Source organism: Carcharhinus amblyrhynchos, chromosome X (assembly GCF_965287045.1).
Source record: "Carcharhinus amblyrhynchos chromosome X, sCarAmb.v2.hapA, whole genome shotgun sequence".
NCBI classification, from domain to species: Eukaryota; Metazoa; Chordata; class Chondrichthyes; order Carcharhiniformes; family Carcharhinidae; genus Carcharhinus; species Carcharhinus amblyrhynchos.
Window position 1 is genome coordinate 8,090,727 of NC_137359.1, and position 26,779 is coordinate 8,117,505.

At 48.1% G+C, this 26,779-nt stretch overlaps 2 protein-coding genes across 2 annotated transcripts; one reads left to right on the forward strand and one right to left on the reverse strand.

Moving 5' to 3' along the window:
* The first annotated feature begins 5,134 nt into the window (after window positions 1-5,134).
* On the forward strand, window positions 5,135-18,319 carry LOC145361917 (putative G-protein coupled receptor 139). Its single transcript, XM_080217902.1, has 2 exons — window positions 5,135-5,309; window positions 17,421-18,319. The coding sequence occupies exons 1-2, from the start codon at window positions 5,135-5,137 to the stop codon at window positions 18,317-18,319; spliced, it is 1,074 nt and encodes a 357-aa protein (XP_080074028.1).
* A 4,163-nt stretch (window positions 18,320-22,482) lies between these two features.
* On the reverse strand, window positions 22,483-26,319 carry LOC145361865 (uncharacterized). Its single transcript, XM_080217851.1, has 2 exons — window positions 26,263-26,319; window positions 22,483-25,381 (listed from the first exon to the last, which is right to left on the reverse strand). The coding sequence occupies exon 2, from the start codon at window positions 25,020-25,022 to the stop codon at window positions 24,198-24,200; it is 825 nt and encodes a 274-aa protein (XP_080073977.1). The 5' UTR covers window positions 25,023-25,381; window positions 26,263-26,319; the 3' UTR covers window positions 22,483-24,197.
* Window positions 26,320-26,779: the final 460 nt, after the last annotated feature.

Consider the following 26,779-nt stretch of genomic DNA (forward strand, 5'->3'; position numbering starts at 1 on the left):
CTGCCCGCTCCTGACGCTGCCCGCTGATAACTGCGGCCTTCTTTCTATATTCCGTGCTACCTCCCCGACTTCCCCCATGCCTAACTTCAGAGAGGAGAGAAGAAATCCCCGCGAACCGGAAAAGGAGAAATAAAATCCTCAAAAAATAAACAGCAAATCAGTCACTCACCACCAGCCACCAACACTCTTCCAATTCAATTACCCCGAGGAACAATTAGGGTCCAGAGCCTCAGGACGTCCCTGGGAATCAATAGATTCCTACGGGCCGTCCAACATATTTTATGGCTCACCTGTCTTACGTTTGAGCTTCTGGGGATCAATGTTTATTCATGTCTTTTTTTTTACATTCCACAGGTGATTCGGTCCGCCTTGTTGTCCGACAAGGGGCATACACGCGGTGGGTCGTACGAGGGCTGCTCTTGGATGTTGCTTCGAGAGTTGCCTAGTGCTTCACGTCGTTAGTGTACGCTTAAACTGGACCAACTAACGGGCAACACGACAGCTCAGTGACTATCACTGTTTGCTGTGCAGATACATGGATATGGGTCGGTGTCTGTGGGAGTTTGCACATTCTCCCTGTGGTTGCGTGGGTTTTCTCCGGGTGCTCCGGTTTCCTCCCACATCCCAAAGATGTGCTCTTAGGCTGATTGGTGTAACAAATTGTCCCTAAATTAGGCATCCCTCAGTCTGGTTATAATCTGGAGTCCAATAGGCATAGACAAAGGTCATAGGTAGAAGAGGGCACTCACTGAGTGTTAAAATGGGCAGTGCGGGCTCGTAGGGCTGAAGGGCCTGTTTCCTGGGCTGTGTTGTTCTTTGAGCAGGAAGAGGGCAATTGGAAGAAGTTTACCAGGATGCTGCCTGGTCTGGAGCGTATTATCTATGAGGAGATGTTGGGTAAACTCGCTTTGTTCTCACTGTAATGACAGACATTGAGGGGCGACCTGCTAGAGGTTTACAAAATAGTGAGTGGCAAGGAAAGAATAGAGAGTCAGACGCTCTTTCCTAGAATAGAAAAGTCATGTACCAGGGGACATAGGTTTAAGGTGTGGGGGGAAAAGTCTCAAGTGTGCAAGAAGCAGTCGTAGGATCAGAGAGTTATCGTGGTCTACAGCATGGAAACAGGCCAACTTGTCCACGCTGCCCTTTTTAACCCCAATGCTCGTCCAAGTTCCCACATTTGGTCCATATCACTGTACACACATCTTACCAATGTAACTGTCTGAATGCTTTTTAAAAGACAAAATTGTACCAGCCTCCACTACTGTCTCTGGCAACTTGTTCCAGACACTCAGCACCCTCTGTGTGAAAAAAGTTGCCCCCTGGACCCTTTTTTAAAAATCTATCCTCTCTCTTGTTCTGATGTTTTGGATTTCCACAGCAGAGTGGAAGTGAGGGATGCATAAGAACGTAAGAAATAGGAGTAGGAGTAGGCCATCTAGCCCTTCGAGCCTGCCCTGCCATTCAATAAGATCATGGCTGATCTGAAGTGGATCAGTTCCACTTTCCCACTCTCTCCCCATAACCCTTAATTCCCTTGTCTATCAGAAATCTATCTACCCGTGACTTAAATATATTTAGCGAGGTAGCCTCCACCACTTCAACAGGCAGAGAATTCCAGAGATTCACCACCCTTTGAATGAAGAAGTTCCTCCTCAACTCTGATCTAAACTGCCCCCCCTTATCTTGAGGCTGTGCCCTCTAGTCCTACTATCCTTTCTAAGTGGGAAGAATCTCTCTACCTCTACCCTATCCATCCCCTTCATTATCTTATACGTCTCTATAAGATCGCCCCTCATCCTTCTAAACTCCAACAAGTACAGACCCAGTCTGTTTAATCTGCGTTTAGTGACATTGTGCCTCACTAAAGTGACAGTATCTTTGCTGTGGGGACAATATTCCTGGATTTTTGTAGTTAAACATCAGTAAAGGATTGTTGCCTGGAGGGTGTTCACTTGCGACTCTGACAAAGTAGGAAGTCTTTTTGGGGTTTGTAAGATTAATTTTAACGGTGTAACTCTAATCCTATGTGTTCAGGTTTTATTTCCCTCTTGTCAGTAAATATTTAAGTTCTAATTTTAAAACCCCTAAATGGGATTATTACTGCCAAGATCGAGGCTCTTAAAATTCAGTGATTGGTTTGGAGTTTGTGGATCCAATGATTCCAAGGTCCGCCTTGTTGTCCAACGAGGGGCATACACACGGTGGGTCGTGCGAGGGCTGCTCTTGTTTGTTTCGAGAGTAGCCTAGTGCTTCATGTCGTTAGTGTACGCTTAAACTGGACCAACTGAGGGGCAACATGACAGCTCAGTGATTATCACTGTTTGCTGTGCAGACACATGGATTTGGGCCGGTGTCTGTGGGAGTTTGCGCATTCTCCCCGTGATTGCGTGGGTTTTCTCCGGGTGTTCCGGTTTCCTCCCACACCCCAAAGGTGTGCTCTTAGGCTGATTGGTGTAACAAATTGTCCCTAAATTAGTCTCCTCTCAATGTGGAATGCCATAAGCATAGATAAGGGTCATGGGTGGAGGGGGGACTCGTAATGTTAAAATGGCGGTGCGGGCTCGTTGGGCCGAAGGGCCGGTTTCCCGGGCTGTTTTTGTTCTTTGTTCTTGATTCCAAGTATGAGAAAAACACTGAACTCAGGATTTTTCTGTTGAGCGATTCTAAAGTTGTCGTACTGCAAACTGGCTTTGGCAATTGCTAAGATATCCCTGGGAGTGGAAGTTATGAAGGTGGAGCATTTGAAAACTTTTGATTCAAATGAAATTCTGACGGTTAGCAGACAAAGTGCAGGTGGTGATGGAAGCAGTGTCTGGTAAGGCTGGTGTGGTTAAACTGTTTAGCTAACAGAGGCACACCTGAAACAAATGTCTCACAGCTAAAGGTAGCAAGACATCATCCGATACAGAAAGAGCTAGAGGGAGGCAAAACATTGAATTGGGAGAAAAAAAGGAGAAATGTGAAAGAACGCAAAAGGAAAAAAAAAGTGTTCAAGAGGTAGAATTGTGAAAGTGTAACCTTCAACTCCAGAAAGATAAGTTAGCCTAAAACTTAAAAAGAAGGGAAGAAACGAGATATGTAGAATCATAGAACCCGACAGTGCAGAAAGAGGCCCTTCGCGTCTGCACTGAACACAATCCCACCCAGACCCTACCCCCATATCCCTACATATTATACCCACTAATCCCTCTAACCTACACATCCCTGGACACTAAGGGGCAACTTCTTAGCATGGCCAATCAACCTAACCCGCACATCTTTGGACTGTGGGAGAAAACCGGAGCACCCGGAGGAAACCCACACAGACACGAGGAGAATGTGCAAACTATCACTGTTTGCTGTGCAGATACATGGATTTGGGCCGGTGTCTGTGGGAGTTTGCGCATTCTCCCCGTGCTTGCGTGGGTTTTCTCCGGGTGCTCCGGTTTCCTCCCACACCCCAAAGATGTGCTCTTAGGCTGATTGGTGTAATAAATTGTCCCTAAATTAGTCTTCCCTCAATGCTATAAGCATAGACATGGGTCATGGGTGGAGGGGGGGACTCATAATGTTAAGATGGCAATGCAGGCTCGTTGGGCTGAAGGGCCTGTTTCCCGGGCTGTGTTGTTCTTTGTTCTTTGGGCATTTATACATCATGAGTCTTAGTGTCAATCACGATTCAAAGTTCCAATTCCAGCCAGACCTTTGGGTCTTCCTTTCTGGGTTGTGAGACAGCCCCAGATTTGATCAGAAATCACAGTCCAGCTGGCAGCTGCCGTCATGACACAGGCTTCAATCCGGTCACAATTCAAACCCCTTCCTGCAGCAGTAGTGGCATGACTGTATTTGAAATTATTTGTGGCTGTCCCAGCAGGACTCTTCCTGTTAAAAGCCGGTATCGCAATCTGCCATCAGCAGCTGTCAAAAGCCAGCATCGTAAACTACCGTCTGTGTAACAATGTCTAACTAACACAATCAGGTAAGATTTGCAAAGTCTACAAAATAACAGCCACATTAAACTCTCTGTCTTTATAAAAATGAGAGTTAAAGCATGTAAGACATGAACAAATAACTTATATTACTGCCAGGAGCAGTATAAGCTAAAGGAAAAGCCATGAGAAGCTGAGTTACAGAGAGAGATTGAATAGGTTAGGACTTTATTCCCTGGAGCGTAGAAGAATGAGGGGAGATTTGATAGAGGTGTATAAGATTTTGATGGGTATAGATAGAGTGAATGCAAGCAGGCTTTTTCCACTGAGGCTAGGGGAGAAAAAAACCAGAGGACATGGGTTAAGGGTGAAGGGGGAAAAGTTTAATGGGAATATTAGGGGGGGCTTCTTCACACAGAGAGTGGTGGGAGTGTGGAATGAGCTGCCAGATAAATGCGGGGTCACTTTTAACATTTAAGAAAAACTTGGACGGGTTCATGGATGAGAGGGGGTGTGGAGGGATATGGTCCAGGTGCAGGTCTGTGGGACTAGGCAAAAAAATGGTTCAGCACAGACAAGAAGGGCCAAAAGGCCTGTTTCTGAGCTGTAAATTTCTATGAGGAAGGGTTATGTTTGTGACATATTCTAGATACAAAATCCATTAACCCTTTCCCGACTTCACACAACCTCAATTTTTTAATCATAGATTGATTTCCCACTTCTGGTCAATTATCAACATTTCAAACTGCGCAGCTGCTTCAGGATTGATCCCTCTGTATCTTTATAAAGAAATGAAACATCCACAACCCTGCACTGCTCAGGAACTACTCCCATATTCAAGGAAGATAGAAAGCTTGTGCTCTGTCCCCCATTATATCCACCATTCCTTCCCTAAGTAACTCTAATACTTTCTATCCAGACTGTGTAAGTGTTATATCTTATTGTGATAACGAAAAGAAGTGTTGGGTTGAAAGGGGGGGTTAACTGAGATTGTTTGTTCAGTGGCTGTAATTAACGTCAGTCTCCATGGACCCTAACTGTGTCACTGGAGGGTTTCCCTCTTCTATTAAAAAGGTGTTCCGTTCAGTGTATTATCTCATTTTATCAATGGGAGCGTCACTTCTGACACTATCAGGGATTAGAGGCCCCAGAGAAAGAGAGAGAGAGGCGGAGGAAGGAGGAGAAATCAGAATCTGAAAGCAACAGAGTGAAATATTACAATGATGGATCAGAATCTGAGAGCAACAGAGTGGAATATTACAACGATGGACAAGGGTCTATCTTTGGCCCTTTCCTGGCTTTCTCTAGGAAGGATACCTTCTGCCTGGCGGATCAAGTTCACACTTCATGTCATTCAAGCAGGTTACTATCCCATCCTGGCGATTATTGGTGTCCCTGGTAAGTGTCTGTAGTTATTTGTATCATAAACTATCCTGTACTGCGTGACACGAAGATGAGTGGAAAAGCGAATTGTGTGGGGGACGCGGGAAGTCTGCAGAGGGATCTGGATAGGCTGAGTGAGTGGGCAAGGACCTGGCAGATGGAGTATAACGTTAGCAAGTGTGAGGTTATCCACTTTGGAAGAAATAATGGTAGGATGGAATATTATTTAAATGGTGAAAAGCTGCAGCATGCTATGGTGCAGAGGGACCTGGGGGTCCTTGTGCATGAATCGCAAAAACCCAGTCTGCAGGTGCAGCAGGTGATCAAGAAGGCGAATGGGATGCTGGCCTTTATAGCGAGAGGGATAGAATATAAAAGCAGGGAGGTCTTGCTGCAACTGTACAGGGTACTGGTGAGGCCGCAGCTGGAGTACTGTGTGCAGTTTTGGTCCCCTTATTTGCGAAAGGATATACTGGCCTTGGAGGGAGTACAGAGAAGGTTCACCAGGCTGATACCGGAGATCAGGGGGTTAGCTTATGAGGAGAGATTAAATAGACTGGGCCTGTACTCGTTGGAGTTTAGAAGGCTGAGGGGGGATCTTATAGAGACTTACAAGATAATGAAGGGGATAGATAGGGTAGAGGTAGAGAGATTCTTTCCACTTAGGAAGGAAACCAGAGCTAGAGGGCACAGCCTCAAAATAAGGAGGGAATCAGTTTGGAACAGAGTTGAGGAGGAACTTCTTCTCTTAGAGGGTTGTGAATCTCTGGAATTCTCTGCCCATTGAAGTGGTGGAGGCTACCTTGTTGAATATATTTAAGTCACGGGTAGATAGATTTCTGATAGACAGGGGAATTAAGGGATAGAAGTCTACAAGATTATGAGAGGCATGGACAGAGTGGATAGTCAGAAGTCTTTTCCTAGCATGGAAGGGTCAATTACTGGCAGGCATAGGTTTAAGGTGTGATGGGCAAGGTTTAAAGAAGATGTACGGGTTAATGTTTTACGAGAGGGAGGTGGGTGCATGGAACTCACTGCCAGGGGAGGTAGTGCATGCATTAACGATAGTGACTTTCAAGGGACATCTTGACAAATATATGAATAGGATGGGAATAGAGGGGTATGGTCTCCTGAAGGGTAGGTTAAAATGGGCAGCATGGTCGGTGCAGGCTTGGAGGACCGAAGGGCCTGTTCCTGTGCTGTAATTTTCTTTGTTCTATTAATACAGCTCAGCAAGTACAAAGAACTCACCGGACACAATAGATCTGGTTGAAGATGTACTTTGTTGACCAAGTAAGAAGTCTCACAACACCAGAATAAAGTCCGACAGGTTTATTTGGAATCGCGAGCTTCTCCTTCAACAGGCAAGTGGTGGTTGAAACACAAGTCTGTAAGACATTCTAATCTCTTGGAATTGTGTCTTTGCCTATATATGTTGTGTTTGTGCACTAACCTCCACTCACCTGATAAAGGAGCAGCGCTCCAAAAGCTTGTGCTACCAAATAAACCTGTTGGACTTTAACCTGGTGTTGTGAGACTTCTCCACTTGGTTGAGACTGCCAACCCCAGTCCAACACCAGCATCTCCACATCATGGCTTTATTGACCCAGGATTTGTTCCACCATTTGAGGTAGAGCAATTTGGGATCAGTCCAAACCACTCTAAATCTTGTTATCAAGATGTACTTCAACTATACTTTTTCAGAAATCATCTATCCACCTGCTCTGAACATATTAACAAGATGGATTAATCATTTTAACTATGGATTATTTACCTTGGCCAATAACATCCTACTCTTTGGCAGCATGAAAATTCATTGGTCCATAGAGTTCCTGCCCATTGACTCTTCACAACTTCGGTTACATACGTCATAGATTTCAAAGGCACATTTCCCACTATCCCTCAATTATGTAGGTTATAGAGCTCAACAGTTCTCATTCCCACTGTCTGCCGAGTGCCTTTAATCAGTAGAAATTGAATTGTTCCGTTCATGCTAGTGTCTGGGAACTTGTAACCCATACTGATAAAAGTTGTGCTCTGTGGCTGTATTGTTCTTAAAGAATGTGGCTCATCTTATTCAGCTTTCATCTTGTTATGCCTTGGGGCAGTCTGCATTTGGCCAAGGTGCGCAGAGTATTTCAAAAATACATATTTATATTCTCTAACTGTGGTTATATGTGTTTCTATGCAACTGTGCCATTGTAATTGGAGATATTTTGTACTTTCTCTGTACTATATTCATTTCAAGATTGACCTTTTAGTGCCATGTTATTGTAATTTCCTCTGACAGGGGGCTTATACTCACTGAAAATTATAAGAATGAGAGGGGATCTGATCAAGGTACATAAATCCTAAAAGGGATTGACAATATAAACATAGACCAAATATTTCCTCTTATGAGTCAATTTAGAACAAGAGGTCACAGGTATAGGTTGAGAATCGGTAGATTTAAAACTGAAATGAGGAGGAACTAGTCACAGAGGGCAGTGAACTTGTGGAACTCACTGCCCCATAGTGTGGTGGAATCTGAATCGTTGAATGGTTTCAAGGCGGTGATAGACATATTTCTGATACAACACAGGTTAAAGAGAGAAGAGGGACAGACGGGGAGGTGGATTTGAGACCAAGGAGAGACCAGCCATGATTTGATTGAATGGCGGAGCAGGCTCAAAGAGGTATATTTGCCTACTCTTGCTCCTAATTCCTATGTTCGCTCACCTACACATCTTGGGTCATTAAGGGGCAATTTAGCATTCCCAAACCATCAAACCTGTACTTTGGACTGTGGGAGGAAACCAAAGCATCCAGAGAAAAACCATGCAGTCATGGGGAAGAGGTACAAACTCTGCATAGTCACTATCGGCTGGAATTGAACCCGGGTTCTTGGCACTGTGAGGCAGCAACACTAAGATGAGGGGGTTGAGGGGATGAGGGGGTTGGACTATGAAGAGAGACTAAATAGACTGGGTCTGTACTCATCAGAGTTTAGAAGGATGAGGGGGGATCTTATAGAGACGTATAAGATAATGAAGGGGATGGATAGGGTAGAGGTAGAGAGATTCTTCCCGCTTAGAAAGGACAGCAGGACTAGAGGGCACAGCCTCAAGATAGGGCAGGGGGGGGGGCAGTTTATATCAGAGTTGAGGAGGAACTTCTTTACTCAAAGGGTGGTGAATCTCTGGAATTCTCTGCCCGTTGAAGTGGTGGAGGCTACCTCGCTAAATATATTTAAGTCACGGGTAGATAGATTTCTGACAGACAAGGGAATTAAGGGTTATGGGGAGAAAGCGGGAAAGTGGAACTGATCCACTTCAGATCAGCCATGATCTTATTGAATGGCGGGGCAGGCTCGAAGGGCTAGATGGCCAACTCCTGCTCCTATTTCTTATGTTCTTACTCTTGTAAATTGCCTCTTCACGAAGCAGCAACAAGTCCCCATTTCCCTGTCACCCCTGTATTCACTGACCTACACTGGTCCCAATCAAGCTATGCCCATCCTCCACCTTTCTGAGACTATCAATCCCACCCTGGGGGAGTTTCCCTCTTACCTGTCCCTCCTATGAGACAGTCCAAGAGGCAGGTTTTGTTGTCTCTGAGTGTGTGCGTGTTGGGGAAAACATCAACCCAGATTCACTCTCTCTGTCTTGGTTCCACCATCACTCCCTGCTTCCAATCCTGACAGCCCTGTTACTGCCAGGTCAAAATCCACTGGGAGTTGCTGGGAGGATGGAGGTGGCTGGAGAAGGCTGTTCCTAATGGGAATGTTAATGTGTGAATGATGGAAATCCGACACCATGCTGACAGACAGGGAGACGGTTCATGGTGAAAAGAAAAGCTTCATCAGTGACATTATGTAGCTGACACTATACAGCTGACATTATGTAGCTGACACGATACGGCTGACATTATGTAACTGACACTATACAGCTGACATTATGTAGCTGACACTATACAGCTGACACTATACAGCTGACATTATACAGCTGACATTATGTAGTTGACACTATACAGCTGACATTATACAGCTGACATTATGTAGCTGACAATATGTAGCTGACACTATACGGCTGACATTATACAGCTGACATTATGTAGCTGACAATATGTGGCTGACACTATACAGCTGACATTATGTAACTGACATTATGTAGCTGACACTATGTAGCTGACACTATACAGCTGACATTATGTAGCTGACATTATGTAGCTGACACTATGTAGCTGACACTATACAGCTGACACTATGTAGCTGACACTATGTAGCTGACACTATGTAGCTGACACTATGTAGCTGACACTATGTAGCTGACACTATACAGCTGACATTATGTAGCTGACATTATGTAGCTGACACTATACAGCTGACATTATGTAACTGACATTATACAGCTGACACTATACAGCTGACATTATGTAGCTGACACTATACAGCTGACATTATGTAGCTGACACTATACAGCTGACATTATGTAGCTGACACTATACAGCTGACATTATGTAGCTGACACTATACAGCTGACATTATGTAGCTGACACTATACAGCTGACATTATGTAGCTGACACTATACAGCTGACACTATACAGCTGACACTATACAGCTGACATTATGTAGCTGACATTATACAGCTGACACTATACAGCTGACATTATGTAGCTGACACTATACAGCTGACATTATGTAGCTGACATTATACAGCTGACACTATACAGCTGACATTATGTAGCTGACATTATACAGCTGACACTATACAGCTGACATTATGTAGCTGACACTATACAGTGTCTGGAAGGATGTCAGAGGTTGCAGCAGGACATAAATAGGATGCAAGACTGGGCGGAGAAGTGGCAGATGGACTTCAACGCGGATAAATGTGTAGTGGTCCATTTTGGCAGGACCAATGGGATGAATGAGTACACTATCAAGGGCAGGAGTCTTAGCAGTGTTGAAGAGCAGAAGGATCTTGGGGTCCGGGTCCACAGGACTCTTAAATCGGCCTCGCAGGTGGAGGATGTGGTCAAGAAGGCATATGGTGTACTGGCCTTCATTAATCGAGGGATTGAGTTTAGGAGTCGGGAGGTAATGCTGCAACTTTATAAGTCCCTTGTCAGACTCCACTTGGAGTACTGTGCGCAGTTCTGGTCGCCTCACTATAGGAAGGACGTAGAAGCTATTGAAAGGGTACAGAGGAGATTTACAAGGATGTGCCTGGACTGGGAGGCATGCCTTATGAAGATAGGTTGAGGGAACTGGGACTCTTCTCCCTGGAGAGACGAAGGTTGAGAGGCGACCTGATAGAGGTTTATAAAATGTTGAGAGGGATAGGGTGGATTCTCAGAGGCTATTTCCCCGGGTTGAAATGGTCGCTACGAGAGGACACAGGTTTAAGGTGCAGGGAAGCAAGTACAGAAGTGATGTTAGGGGTAAGTTTTTCACTCAGAGGGTGGTGAGTGAATGGAATCGGCTGCTGTCAGTGGTGGTGGAGGCGAACTCGCTGGGGTCTTTTAAAAGATTTCTGGATGAGTATATGGGATTTAATGGGATTGGGGGTTATAGATAGGTCTATGGATTGGTAGGTATTGATGTGATCGGCGCAACTTGTGGGCTGAAGGGCCTGTTTGTGCTGTAGTGTTCTATGTTCTATGTAGCTGACACTATACAGCTGACATTATGTAGCTGACACTATTTGGCTGATACTATATAGCTGATACGAAATAGCTGACATTATATAGCTGATACGAAATAGCTGACATTATATAGCTGATGAAACATTCTATACCGGAATGTCTAGAAATCAGTTAATCAATGAAAACAAGAAAATCCAGAAGGAAGAGTCCATAAAATGGAAGAAATCTGTTTCAGAGTCACCTTGGGTAGTGAAAGAGGTGAAAATGTTTTACCTGCTGTTACATTTCTTCATCACAGTCTGAGCCGCTATTTCCACAAAAAGCCAGAACTTTCCACTCAACCTCTATCTTCAATAAACAAGGATAGAATCCCTCAGACCCACAAAATTTTAAACCTCCATCATAAGAATTGTGAAGAAGTGATTGTTTCTGTTCTATGCTTTGAATAATCTAACTGCATTCATTTTACAGATGTCTTTTCCGATTTGCGCGTGTATGTTTTTGAGCAGTGAGTATTTTGTTTTGCGCTTTGGATCTGAAAGGGAATATGTTCAGACAGGTCTTGTGGATGTCAGAGGGTCTAGAAATCTCAATAACTCCTCAATCAAATTCGTAATGACGGGCCCGATTCTCCCATCGTGACTCACGACTTTTCTGGTGGGTCGGGCTGGAGAAAGCTGGCGCTACGGGAACGTGCCTGGTGGCCTTCCTCCTGCTGTCTTCTGGTGTTGGCCCATGGACCAGTGATATCTGGGGCGGGAGGGGGCTTCTATTTTCCTCACAGCTCTCCGGGTGAGGTTCCATGAAGGAGTCCCGCTGACCCTTCCCTTCCAGGGCACTTTGCAGCGGTGTTGTCTCGCCGTGGGGTGTGGGCAGGGACTCAACTGAGTGCTGGTGTTCCGGGGTTGGGGGGGGGGGGAGTGCATCACGTGCTGACTGAGGACTAACCAGATGAAGCAAGCTGCTGCTCCAGGCCTGGGTGCGGAGGTTCAGACATGGATTGCATGGAATCTGCTGTCACTGGGCCCACATCTGCTGTGCAGTCTGTCCCCGCCCTGTGATGCGGACCAGCAGCACATGCCTGTAATGGATGTACGTTGCACACATAGCGATGGCTCCCGTCTCCTCCAAAGGGCCTGGAAGGAATCGTGGGGCCTGTACCTCCTTGGCTTTGGCAGCCTCTGCCTCTCGAGAGCCTGGGCTCACCCACCTCCTGGCCCTCAGTGGCAGCCCCCTTGCTCGCCTTCCTGAGGGTCCGGTGGTGGCACTGCTCAAGCAAAGGCTCAAGGGTGCGCATTGCCCACGGCTGCGCACTGACCTGCGTCATCTGTGCCAGCGTTTGTCACGATGAGAATCTCACACAACCCTAATCGGGTCACGCACGGCACCCGTGGATTGTGTGGGGCTGCCAGCTCCCACAAGCGGGGGTAGTTCTGGCCCAAGTGAGGGATTGGGGTCTATGCAGCCAATGATAATAATCCGTCATTCTATGCTCTTTCCAAACCTCACTGTGCAGACGGATGTCAGTTCGCTCGATCTGGAGCTGGCTGTGATGGTGACGATGTGGCGACGCCGGCGTTGGACTGGGGTAAACACAGATAAGAAGTCTCACCACACCAGGTTAAAGTCCAACAGGTTTATTTGGTAGTCAACGCCACTAGCTTTCGGAGCGCTGCTCCTTCGTCAGGTGAGTGAAAAGCTAGTGGCGTTGACTACCAAATAAACCTGTTGGACTTTAACCTGGTGTGGTGAGAGTTTCTTCCTGTGATGGTGACAGCAGGGGCAGAGGAGGAGGGGGAGGAGGCGTGGAGAGACCACCGCAGGGGTGCCACCACCAGATCCTCAGGCAGGAGGGCAGGGGGCTGCCACTGAGGGCCAGGAGGTGGGTGAGTAGTTTCCCAAGAGGGTGAAGAAGGCAGAGGGTGCTGAGGCTAATTCCTTTGGAGGTGTGCCGTCGCCAGCCACGCCTCTCCAAGACCACGGTGTGACATATTTGCGAGGTGCTCTCACACCTAGGGGGAGGGCAACCACGCCCGGTGGATGTGAAGGTGACTGTATCCCTCAATTTCTACACCTCCGGGGCACTCCAGTGGCGACCTAGCTGGGATCTCCCAGGCCTCTGTGCACAGATGTGTGCGGAAGTTTACAGATAGCCCGTATACCCCAGGCAGAGTAGTTTGTTAATTTTGATGCGGGCCGTGCGCAGCAGGAGGTTCGGGCTCTCAGCTTTACACCCATCGCTGGGATCCCAAATGCGCAAAGTGCAGCAATCTGTGAACAGGAAGAGGTTCCACTCCCGGGACGTCTAAATAAGCTGCGACCATCGGCTGAAGACCAAGCAGATTGAAGCACCCCATTCGGAGAGCGTCCTTGAAAAGTTTACGCTCAGGCAGTCGGACATCCCTGGGCTCTTGGAAGACCAGCCCAGGCTCCCGGGATGGCTACTGGGTGACAAGGATTACCCGCTAAGGTCACGCTGATAACGCCTGTGTGGAGGCCCGAGTTTGAGGCAGAGAACTGCGACAACAAGGCTCATGGAGCCACCCGTCTGTCGTACAGTGGTGCATCAGCCTGAAGATGCAGATCCGCTGCTTGGATCGCTCTGGGGGGGGCCGTCCAGGATAACCCTGTGCGTGCTTCACACATCATTGCCCCAGCAGTGAGGAGGCTCGCTGGAGCAAGAGGTGAAGGAGGAGGAGGAGGAGCAGTGAGGAGGGTGAGGTGGGTATCCCACCACACGAAGAGCCGGAGGGCAGAGAGCGGGCAGCGATGGCTGGTGTCTGGCAGGGAAGGTTGGTGAGGGATGCCGTGATTGCAGCCTGCTTCACCTAGCTGGTGCTGTGCAGTGAGACCACCACACCTCAGGAGCAAGTGCAGCCGCTATTCCCCCACCAAACCGAACCACCTGCCCCCGGAGGGGAAGGGCAGCATGATAGCACAGTGGGTTAGCACTGCTAATTCGCAGCTCCAGGCATCTGGGTTCGATTCCCGGCTCGGGTCGCTGTCTGTGTGGAGTCTGCACATTCTCCCTGTGTCTGCGTGGGTTTCCTCCCAAAGATGTGCGGGTTAGGTTGATTGGCTATGCTAAAATTGCCCCTTGGTGTCCTGAGATGCGTCGGTTAGAGGGAGTATGAATAAAATGTGTAGGGACATGGGAGGGGGGCCTGGGTGGGATTGTGGTTGGTGCAGACTCAATGGGCCGAATGGCCTCTTTCTGTACTGTAGAGTTTCTATTTCCTCACCCTTCCCCTGCTCCTGCCGTCCCACCACCCTATTCCCCCAGAAACATCCAAACCTGTTAGTGTGCCTGGGCTGGCAATGGTTGCGAGTTTTAGTTGAAGGCTGGAGGATGATGAGGACTCGCTGTTGTGCACACTGGGATCCTGCCTCTGATGCCACTCAAATCTGACTCCTACCTGTATCCGAATGCCCGCTGCCACCCTGGCCCATGTAGCTGTAAGGGTTGGGGGGAGTGCATGTTTTTTAGCCAAGGGGTGGAAGGATGGGGTGGGGGCACTTGCACCAAGGGTCTGGTGGATGTTGGGGAAGGTAGGGCTGGCACTCAAACATCTGGCTGAGTCTACAAGGCTCAACGGGCAGCACTTCTACATTTGGGAGTCGGCAACACTCAGTTCTGTGGAGGGGAGGGGTTGGAATCATTTGTCACGGCCGTGAGGTGCAATTAATAGCCTATTGTGTTCCTAACGTTATTGATTAATAAACCCTGACTGATGCTGACCTTCGCTCGTGCCCACTTAGTGAACGACAACTTGCATACTTTGTGGGGTCTATTGCTTCTTCCAGGTGCCACCCCAGCTGACTCGCGGCTGGCACTGTTCCGGTGCCACCCTGTTCATCTCGCTGGCCCTAAGATGCCCCAGTGGGAGGAAAGGGGGAATCAGAAGTTCTCGGGGCTTCCTGGGTTTCCTAGGTAGAAGGCCCAGGCATGGGCTCAAACCTTAGGGTGCCCTGGGAAGACACCATGGGATGCCAAGATAGCTGGACTGAGCTCCAGAAGCTCCAGCGTCATTTCTCTGCCAGTCTTGGAAGCCGAGATTTGTGACCCTCAGCCCTGGCCCTCTGAGGCTGAGCCAAGCTCTGGAGTTCCTCCGTTTCAGCATTCTGTGAGCGAACCAGACTCTGGAGCCCACCAGCAGTAGCCCTCTGAGCCTGGGCTAAGTTATCGAAGCTCACAGCCACTGCCTGCTGTGTCTCCAGTATGCCAGTGAGACTCCCAGCCATGGCCAGCAGTGTCTCCCACATGCCCCCAATACCCATGACCATCGAACGCTGTGCCTCCTGGACGCTGGGAACACACGCGCCCGTGGCCCGTTGTGTCTCCAGGATGGCCGGGACCCTGTCAGCCATGAGGACAGACCCCTGAGCCAGACTTTCCACTGTGGTCACCATCCTTGCAGTGTTGTCTTGCTTCTCATACTGTGTTGGCACCACCTCCTGCAACAGCACTCTGTTGGACTTCCCTAAACAGCACAATGAGCCCTCAACTCCCCGGGGTTTCCTGCTGCATCTCCGCCAGCCTTGGGAGGAGCCCAGCTTGGGGACAGCTGAATCCTGGCCTCCGTGTGTCCAGGCTCTCTGATGTGTATCAGTGTCTGTGACACGCTTACCAGCTTGTGACCCAGAAGCCTCAATGCTAAAAGGTACCCACCGTGGTGATAGTCTCTGTGTTGTGCGGTACACACCGGTGGCACTTTAGTGGTGCTGTCCTCGGAGGATTCCTCAGTGCGCCCCTCCAAGGTGTCATCCAGGGGAGTGTGGGCAGTTTGCTCCAGAGCAGCTTCTGCTCACTGGCTGTCGGTGACCAATTGGGATGGCCCATCACCCCCTGTGCCAGCTCCATGGCATGCTCCTCCATGCTGGTCAGCAGGTCAGGCACATCACCACCAGCCTGTGTCATCTCACATACATTGTGAATGTTCTCTTGCTGTGGGGAACATAAGGTGGATAGCAAGCATGAATACATTGCACTGGGGATGGTGCGCAATGTGTGCCTGTTTCTCGGGCATTGTGCTGGCAGTTTCGGGGAAAGCGGTCACCACTGAAGGGTGCACGATGAGGGGTGAGGGGTTAGATTCTGTTCCTGGGGGAAGGGTCCTTAAAGTGTTTAAGCGGATGCGTGCCGGGGTTTGAACTGTGATGCTCACTCACCTTTGCTACTCGAAGGTGATACATTTTTTTTCCGACACTGCCTGCCAGGGCGCTGTGTCAGAACCCTGGCATTCACCACTCCTGCCACCACAGTGCCGTGGCAGATGCACCCCTTGGGTTGGGGTCCAGCCGGGGAACTTCCACTCACGCCTCTCCTCCAGGTCAGCCTCTGTGAATCTGGGTGCAGGTTTGCGCGCAGACATCTTTTGTGGTAATGATTGGCTATGTGTCCATTCCTGCAGCTGACACAGCTCTGGCATATCGGGGGAGTGTGGGTGCAGTGAGGGTGGCCAGTCAACGGCACTTTGGCGACAAATATTGTGAGAGATTTTGAAGGCTGCATTCAGTCGAGTGTCATGCATCCCTCAGGGTGCTGACTGGCTGCCATTCAATAGGCTGCAGTCCAGGGGGGTACAATACTCAGGGCTCCTAATCGATAAGGTGCTACGTCCGTGGGGGGGTGGGGTGGTGCAATACTCAAGGCTCCGATTCAAGAGAGGGAATGCTTGCGAGCTGGGCTTGTTCCTGTCAGCACAACGCAAGTTCTCTGCATGGCCAGCAGTGAGGACAGTACGTTCAAGAGATAGAGGGATTGGGTACCCGCATTATCCAGATCCATGAGGGCATGGGGCAAGCATGTGTGTGTGTGGGGAGGGGGGGGATGTAGGGGGATGGGTGAGCAGCGATGTCTGTATGGGGGAGGGACACCATATGTGGGGGGGGGGGGGTGGGGGGGCGCAGTGTGGAGGCCAGTGAGATCTGGGGGGGGAGGGGAGGTGGTTGTAGGGTCTAGCGATGAGGCTAGCAATGTGTGTGCGCGCATGTCTGGGGGGGGGGGGGCCAGCAATGAGGCCAGTGATGTGTGTGTGTGTGTGTGTGTGTGTGTGTGTGTGTGGGTGGTTTTGGGGGTGGGGTGGGGGGGGGGGCTGCGTGGGCCAGCAATGAGGCCAGCGATGTGTATGAGGGGGGCTTATGGGGGCCCTCGGTGAGGCCAGTGATGTGTGTGGGGGGGGTTGTGTGGGGCCAGCAACCTTTGTGGGATTTGAATGGCAGTGATCTGGATGCTGGGAAGTCTTTCCAGAAATCTCCCAGCGATGTGCACATGCGTGGGCTCCCGCTCATCCCACCAATTTCAGGCTTCTTGGCATGAATAGCCCCCTGGGTTTTTAACGAGATTCACACTTGTGACCTCTGTACAATGCAGAGTGCAGAGATTCGAGTCTGAAAACAGTCGTGATCCAGAACAGTTTTCCCACCAATTCAGCACTTGTGGGAGAATCCACGTTTCCACTCTGACGTGTAATTTCATTAATTGTTTCCTTTCTTTGCAGTGAACATAATGACGACTGTTACCCTAGCTCGCCAAAACTGTGGCCTTTCCAAATGTGTCACCCGTTACTTGGTGGCCATGGTAGTGGCTGATCTACTGGTCATTATCCTCGACTTGATAATGAGACACATTCCAATTGTTTACCGAGATCAGTTTATGTTCCTGTGGTACATCCCCCTGTGTAATATCCACGCTGTCCTTCTTTATTCAGCCACTGACTGTTCTGTCTGGTTCACCGTCACTTTCACTTTCGATCGGTTTGTGGCCATTTGTTGCCCGAAGCTGAAGAATAAATATTGCAACGAGAAAACGGCAGCTGTGGTTCTGGGCACAGTGACTGTGCTGAGCTGTGTTAAGAACGTTTTCTGGTATTTTATGTTAACAGATCGTTATTGGCTCGGAAACATCCCCTGGTTTTGTGAGGTAACAAGGGATATTCAGGAATCTCTGGTGTGGGTAACAATCGAATTCATCCACATCCTTCTAACCCCCTGTGTTCCATTCATCATGATCCTGCTGCTCAATGTTTTAACCGTCAGACATATCCAAGTGACCAGCAGAGTCCGCAAGAGACTCCGGGCTCAGAGCAGTGGAGAAAGTTCCAGAGACCCCGAGATGAAGGGCCGAAGGAAATCCATCATTTTACTCTTTGTTATCTCAGCCAATTTCATCTTGCTATGGTCAATGTTCATGTTCTATTCAATATGGGTGCGTATGTGGTGGTTTGGATACAAGTCTGTACATGTGGAGGATTTCGTGCTGGAATTTGCCTTCATGCTGCAGCTTCTGAGTTGCTGCACAAACACTGTCATTTATGCCATAACCCAGACTAAGTTCAGACAGCAATTGAAGAATGTGCTGAAATATCCCTTCACTGCAGTTTGTGAATTAATTAAATGACAGGAAGAACTAAATCACAGTTTTCAATCTTTTCTCATTTGATTTCCCATTTCTATTTGCAGGCAAGTGTCTGTCACTGGTGGAACTGATGTGACAGAAATCCCACCTGACACTATTCTTCTCTCCCACTGGGCAGTTCTCCTGTTCATCATTCATCTCACACTGAGCGAATGGTCATCGAGTGTGCCCCTGACACCACTCAGCTCCCACTGGTCAGACTACATGGTCATTATCCTGCTCCTTCATACTGATTGGAGAGACACACTTTTCCACAAACACATTGAGTGATTCTTGAAAGTTGGTCAAAAGCTTTCATCTTTAGCCGCACACTCCCTCCCTCTGCCTTGTTGGAATATTTAACTGGATTTTGTTCTTTGCTCCTGGATGAAGGGCTCTGAGCTTCAATCGCCTGGAGACTCCAGATTGAAAGAAATAGAGAGAGAGGAAGGCTATCAGATAGGGACAAGGGAGGGAGACAGACAGAGATTCAAGGTTTTCAACTTTCTCTTCAAATAAAGCATGTGCTCCACTTTTAACAAAAGATCCAGGACTAGGTTTTTCACCTCTCATTTCAGGTTTCCTCTGATGTTTTTCGTTGACACAAACCCCAAGATCCAGCCACCAATTTCCAATTATTTCAACTCACATTCCATAAGCTGTAGTAAATTCTCACAAACTTGAAAATCACCCTAGATATCTTTCTCGCTTCTCCGTCTTCTTCTCAGCTTTGTCTTTCTTTACTGAACAGTTTTCTGCTCAATTACCAGTTTTCTCTGTTTCATTAACCTCAGATTTCTTGGACAGTTAGAACATAGAAAAACTACAGCACAAACAGGCCCTTCGGCCCACAAGTTGCGCTGATCCTATCTCTACCTACTAGGCTTACCTATAACCCTCAATTCTATTAAGTCCCATGTACTCATCCAGAAGTCTCAAAAGACCCTATTGAATTTGCCTCCACCACCACCGACGGCAGCTGATTCCACTCACCCACCACCCTCTGAGTGAAAAACTCACCCCTGACATCTCCTCTGTACCTACTCCCCAGTACCCTAAACCTGTGTCCTCTCGTAGCGACCATTTCAGCCCTGGGAAAAAGTCTCTGAGAATCCACCCTATCTATACCTCTCAACATCTTATAAACCTCTATCAGGTCACCTCTCATCCTTCGTCTCTCCAAGGAGAAAAGACCAAGCTCTCTCAACCTATCCTCATAAGGCACGCCACCCAATCCAGGCAACATCCTTGTAAATCTCCTCTGCACCCTTTCAATGGCTTCCACATCCTTCCTGTAATGAGGCAACCAGAACTGAGCACAGTACTCCAAGTGGGGTCTGATTAGGGTCTTATACAGCTACAGCATTATCTCCCGACTCCTAATCTCAATTCCTCAATTCATGAAGGCCAGTACACCATATGCCTTCTTAACCACATCCTCTACCTGTGAAGCCGATTTGAGAGTCCTAATGAACCCAGACCCCAACATCCTTCTGATCTTCCACACTGCTAAGAGTCTTACCCTTAATATTATATTCCTTCATCCCATTTGACCTGCCAAAATGTACCACCGCACAATTATCCGGGTTGAAGTCCATCTGCCACTTCACCGCCCAGTCTTGCTGCAACTTCTGACATCCCTCCAAACTATCCACGACACCTCCAACCTTCGTGTCATCGGCAAAATCTCTTCATTTCTCTGGGTTCCTTAACAGGAGCCATTGTTCAAGTTTAAAGCATCTCTTTTCTTAACCATTACTCCATGGTATGGCTTTTCTTCTAACACAGCTGAGAGAGATGTTCCCTGCCTAGCCTTCTGTAACCATCAGTTAAAACTAAGCCCAAAAACCATTCCTGTTTGAAAAGTGTCCCAGTTTCTAAGTTATTACTTCTCCAACCTTTAATTTACTTTTCATGCAATGTGGTATTATCCCATTAATAGACTAATTTCAGACCATCAGTGAGATAATAATCCACTTCTAATAGTGTAAGTTCTCTCTGTTATTATAGAATCATAGAACCCTACAGTGCAGAAAGAGGCCCTTCGGCCCATCGAGTCTGCACCGAACATAATCCCACCCAGGCTCTTCCCCCATATCCCTACTAATCCCTCTAACCTATGCGTCCCTGGATACTAAGGGGCAATTTCTTAGCATGGCCAATCAACACAACCCGCACATCTTTGGACTGTGGGAGGAAACTGGAGTACCTGGAGGAAACACACGCAGACACGAGGAGAATGTGCAAACTCCACACAGACAGTGACCTGAGCCGGGAATCGAACCCAGGACCCTGGAGCTGTGAAGCAGCAGTGCTAACCACTGTGCTCCCATGCCACCCTTATCACATTTAGAATTCTAAATGCATTAAAAATGGGTAAAATGCTGTGGAAACTATCAGATTCTCCCCTTTCAGGCCAACAGAAATAATAAATAATAACAGGACTTGTTAACCTTGACTGTAGAAAATGAATAGGCTCCTGTTCAAGATGTCTCAACATTGAATGACTGATTAAAACCAATTATTGGTCGACACTCAGACTACCCCAAGCTAAGTCATTCAGCTTGAGAGAAAGAATGTGCGCAATTAGTCAGAAACCAAACCAATTCCATTCCTGATAAGTTATAGACCAATTAAACATAAGAAATAGGAGCAGGAGTAGGCCATTTAGCCCTTCGAGCCTACCCTGCCATTCAATAAGATCATGGCTGATCTGAAGTGGATCTGTTCCACTTTCCCGCTTTCTCCCCATAACCCTTAATTCCCTTGTCTATCAGAAACCTATCTACCGTGTCTTAAATATATTTAGCGAGGTAGCCTCCACCACTTCAACGCGCAGAGAATTCCAGAGATTCACCACCCTTTGAGTGAAGAAGTTCCTCCTCAACTCCGTTCTAAACTGCCCCCCCCCGCCCCTTATCTTGAGGCTGTGCCCTCTAGTCCTGCTATCCTTTCTGAGCGGGAAGAATCTCTCTACCTCTACCCTATCCATCCCTTTCATTACCTTATACGTCTCAATAAGATCCCCCCTCATCCTTCTAAACTCCAACGAGTACAAACCCAGTCTATTCAGCCTCTCTTCATAGTTCAACCCCCTCATCTCCGGTATCAGCCTGGTGAACCTCCTCTGCACTCCCTCCAAGGCCAAAATATCCTTGCGCAAGTGCGGCGACCAAAACTGCACACAGTACTCCAGCTGCGGCCTCACCAGTGCCCTGTACAGTTGCAGCAAGACCTCCCTGCTTTTATATTCTATCCCCCTCGCTATAAAGGCCAGCATCCCATTTGCCTTCCTGATCACCTGCTGCACCTGCAGACTGGGTTTTTGCAACTCATGAACAAGGACCCCCAGGTCCCTCTGCACCATAGCATGCTGCAGCTTTTCGCCCTTTAAATAGTAGTCCCTCCTACTATTATTCCTGCCAAAGTGGATAACCTCACTTGCTAACATTGTACTCCATCTGACAGGTCCTCGCCCACTCGCTCAGCCTATCTAGATCCCTCTGCAGACTTTCCACACCCTCCGCACAATTTGCTTTTCCACTTATCTTTGTCTCATGAGCAAATTTCGACACCCTACACTCAGCCCCCTCCTCCAAATCATCTATATAAATGGTAAATAGCTGAGGCCCCAGCACCGATCCCTGGGGCACTCCACTAGTCACTAACCGCCAATCCGAATAGCACCCATTGATACCAACTCTCTGCCTCCTATTAGACAGCCAATCCTCTATCCATATTAACACCTTACCCCCTAACCTTAACCTTCTGAAGCAGACTACTTTCCAACAATTAGCTAATCAAAGAAACTTTACAGTGCAGAATAAGGTCATTCAGCCCATCGAGTCTGCACCAACAACAATCCCACCTAGGCCCTACCTCCATCAGCTCATATACGTACCCCCTAATCTCACTAAACTATGCATCCTGGGACTGTCAGGGGACAATTTAGCATAGTCAGTGCACATACATCAGTCCCGCCATCCCCAAAAATCAGCCTGGTAAACATTTGCTGCACTCCCTCGAGAGCAAGAACTTCTAACCTCAGAAAAGGAGACCAAAACTGCACACAATACTCTAGGTGTGGCCTCACCAATTTCACACACACTCACTCTCTCACACACACAAGAAATGCTGCTGCTCAGGTCAATTTCGATAACCTCTAAGCGGATTCCCTGCATGGGAAGATACTTTGATTTATTATTGTCACATGTATTGGGATACAGTGAAAAGTATTGTTTCTTGCGCGCTATACAGACAAAGCATACCGCTCATAGAGGAGGAAAAGAGAAAATGCTGAATGTAATGTTACAGTCATAGCTAGGGTGTCGCAAAACATCTACTTAACGCAAGGTAAGTCCATTCAAAAGTCTGGCGGCAGCAGGGAAGAAGCTGTTCTTGAGTCGGTTGGTACGTGACCTCAGCCTTTTGTCTTTTTCCCGACGGAAGAAGATGGAAGAATGTCCGGAGTGCATGGGGGACTTGGTTATGCTGGCTGCTTTGCCGAGGCAGCGGGAAGTGTAGACAGAGTCAGTGGATGGGAGGCTGGTTTGTGTGATGGATTGGGCTAAATTCACAACCTTTTCAGTTCCTTGCAGTCTTGGTCCGAGCAGGAGCCCATACCAAGCTGTGATACAACCAGAAAGAATGCTTTCTATGGTGCATCTATAAAAGTTGATGAGAGTCTAGCTGACATGCCAAATTTCCTTAGTCTTCTGAGAAAGTAGAGGCGATGGTGGGGCTTTCTTAACTATAGTGACGGCATGGTGGAGGGGGCGTGGTGGGAGAGCAGGACAGGTGATCTGGACACCAAAAAACTTGAAGCTCTCAACCCTTTCTACTTCGTCTCCATTGATGTAGACAGGGCTGTGTTCTCCTTTACGCTTCCTGAAGTCGATGACAATCTCTTCTGTTTTGTTGACATTGAGGGAGAGATTATTGTCACCGCACCAGTTCACCAGATTCTCTATCTCATTCCCGGACTCTGTCACTGTTTGAGATCCGACCCCAATACGGCGATGTCGTCAGCAAACTTGAGAATCAAACTGGAGGGGAATTTGGCCGCACAGTCATAGGTGTATAAGGAGTGTAGTAGGGGGCTGAGAACACAGCCTTGTGGGGCACCGGTGTTGAGGATGATCGTGGAGGAGGTGTTGTTGCCTATCCTTGTGGTCTGTGAGTTAGGAAGTTCAGGATCCAGTCGCAGAGGGAGGAGCCGAGGCCCAGGCCACGGAGTTTGAAGATGAGTTTGCCTGTTGAAGATCTAATGTTCTTTGAGATTTCTTGGGAAGTCATCAACAGAGTTGGAGGTATCTACACTGTAATCCAGACAAAAGCCAAATTTTGGCTCCTTTCTGTCTCTCCACTGCTCACGTCAGTGACCGTCCAGCACGGAGCTGGGGGGCTGAACTTAGCTGAGAATAACTGTGCCTGTGCCCCAGTTGAGAAACTGCATAAGTGTCAAACTAACAGAGAGACAGGAAGGTGCTGGAGGACAGAGGGAAATAGGCTTCCAACCAATTGTTATATCGGTTACTCAGAGCTAAAGAGAAACCCGTCTCTTTAAATACATCCACGGGGAGAGGCTGCAATGAAATCTGTCCCTTTTAATCTGCACAAAAGTAGGAGGCTGAGATTGACAGGCTGCAGGAGTCGATTCAGCCCATCGTGCCTATGCTATCTATGAAAGGACTCACTGATTCATCCAACTGCTCTGCTCTTCCCCCACAGCCCTGCAAATTCTTCCCTTTCAAGTCTTTACCCTTTGGAAAGATACTATTGAATCTGCAGATCAGAACAACTCACTGCGTCAAAACACAAAATAAAATCTCATCTCCCCCTCTGGCTCCTTTGCCAATTACCTTGAAGGGACTCATTTCTGTTAAAGAGCCTGCCACCCACTCTCACCCAGGCCAGGATCGGATAAATAGCAGCAATAACAACAAAATCCAACTCCGGTGATCACTTGCGAACTCGCTGGTGTCAGAAGATGGGAAAACTGACTGAATCCCTTCCCACACATGGTGCAGATGAATGATGTCTCCCCGCTGTGATCTTGCTGGTGCGTCAGCAGTTGGGGTGAAGTACTGAATCCCACACTGAGATCAGGCCTCTCCTTGCTGTGAACTCGCTGGTGATCCCGCAGTGTGGATGACCTTCTGAACCTCTTTGCGCAGTGAGGGCAGCTGAAGGGTCTCTCCTCGGTGTGAATGCGCTGGTGGACCATCAGATCCTGAGACCTTTTGAAATCCCTCCCGCAGTCAGAACACTTAAAGGGTTTCTCATCGGTGTGAGTGAGATTGTGTCTGAGCAGGCTGGATAACTGAGTGAATCCGTTCCCACACACAGAGCAGCTGAACAGTCTCTCACCGGTGTGAACTCGCTGGTGTCGCTGCAGATGGGGTAACTGAGTGAATCCCTTCCCACACACGGGACAGGCAAATGGCCTCTCCCCAGTGTGAACTCGCTGGTGTGTCTGCAAATGGGTTAACTGAGTGAATGCCTTCTCACACACAGAGCAAGTGAATGGCCTCTCACCTGTGTGAATTCGCTGGTGTGTCATCAGGTTGGATGCATCATTGAATCCCTTCCCGCACACAGTGCAGGTGAATGGCCTCTCTCCAGTGTGACTGCGCCAATGAATTTCCAGCCGAGATGGGTGCCTGAACCCCTTGCCACAGTTCCCACATTTCCAAGGTTTTTCCATGGTGTTGGTATCCTTGCGATTCTCCAGGTTTGATGGTCAGTTGAAGCCTCGATCACAAACACAACACGTGTACAGTCTCTTCCCGCTGTGAATGCTGCTATGTTTTTCACACTGTGACTGGTTAAAGCTCTTTCCACAGTCAGTGCACTGGAACACTCTCACTTCAGTGTATGTGTGTGTGTGTGTGTGGCTCAATGCTTTTCCAATCACACAATATTTAAAACCTTCAAAAGCAGACAGAACAGAGAAATAGTTTTTCTTCTAGCTACAAAGGCTGATGATATTCAGATTCCAATAAATGGAGTGACTGTCAGATATTGCTGTGGGATTTGTTTGTGAATCCTCCTACTTATGATATCCTGCAAAAATTAAAGAAGTTATCACAGTGAGTACAGGATAGAAATTCAGAACAAACAATTCTAGTTTCTATGGAACATTCGTTCCTCTCTCATTCCCCAAAAGCTGTAAATCTCCATCCCACTCACTTTCCCTCCTTTCTCACTCTGCTGTATCTAATATTCATCCTCCCAATTCTCTATGTGACTGGAAATATACAATATAGCTACAGTACTATATCACAACACTAACAATAATGATAAATGTACTTTGTTACAGAACCCATAAATAATACATCTATTCTGTACCATATGAAATAAACCAATATGTCTCATATTGTTATAAGTGTCACAAGTTGTCTTACATTAACATTGCAATGCAGTTACTGTGCCAGTCCCCACACTCCAGCACCTGTTCGGGTACACTGACGGAGAATGTAGCATAACCAATGCACCTAACCAGCAGATCTTTGGGACTGTGGGAGGAAATCTGAGGAAACCCACAGGAAAAATGTGCAGATTCCACACAGACAGTGACCCAAGCCAGGAATCAAGCCCTGGCACTGAGGCAGCGCTACTAATCACAGTGCCATCCTGTGTCGCTTCCTATATTAATTTACTGTCCCCTTGAATGTCAGCCATCTCCTGGGGAAATCAGCTCTTTAATTGTGAATTTTGGGAAAGAGATCATCTTTTTAGCCAGACAAATAAATGTGTCAAGCTGAGGGAGCAAAGGATGTCAATGCCTTTAAGAGAAAGAGAGAGAGAGAAAGACCTGGGCCAACCTCCCAGAGTCTGCACCCTCCCTGGATTCACTTCCTTTCCCTTCAGTTGCTGCAAGTCCCCAAATTCCCCCAGAATGAGAAAGGAAATGGAAAGGAGGAGAAAGAAAGTCTTTAACTCACGGATGTCGGCGACAAGAGGAAGTTTTAGCCTGTCGGAAGCTCAATCTTCATTCACACAAAGCCACCGCTCTGATTGGCTGGAGGACTGAACTCCTTCCGGTCCTCCGACTCTTCCTGTTGGTCAACACGCCGTCAGAGAGGTCAGAAGATGGGCGCTGCTCCGGACTTACGCAACTTCCCCTCTCCCCTTGGACATGCGCAGTCCCCTGCCGGGGGTGGGGCCGCCAGCGGCTTGTCGCGCTGGCGGGAGCCGGCAGCCGGTTGCCTGGAAACCTCGGCTCGAGGAGGGGGAAAACAATGGGTGGGGGCGGGGTTTCCGTGTCCCTGCGCGCGCAGCCCCTGACCTTCATGCTGAGGTGCTGCAATGGGAAGGACTATCGATAAAATGGAAGGTCAGCCTAGCATTGGCTGTACTCTCTCTTCACAGATGTTGTCTGACCTGCTGAGATTTTCCAGCTGTTCTTGTTCCAGATTCCAGCATCCAAAGAACAAAACAGCACGGGGAACAGGCCCTTCG

Bases quoted from the DNA above. Each gene is read 5' to 3' on its own strand.
- LOC145361917 (XM_080217902.1), top strand. From the start codon at position 5,135: ATGGATCAGAATCTGAGAGCAACAGAGTGGAATATTACAACGATGGAC. The intron at 5,310-17,420 runs GTAAGTGTCTGT...CTTTCTTTGCAG, and splicing joins GGCGATTATTGGTGTCCCTG to TGAACATAATGACGACTGTT.
- LOC145361865 (XM_080217851.1), bottom strand. From the start codon at position 25,022: ATGGAAAAACCTTGGAAATGTGGGAACTGTGGCAAGGGGTTCAGGCAC.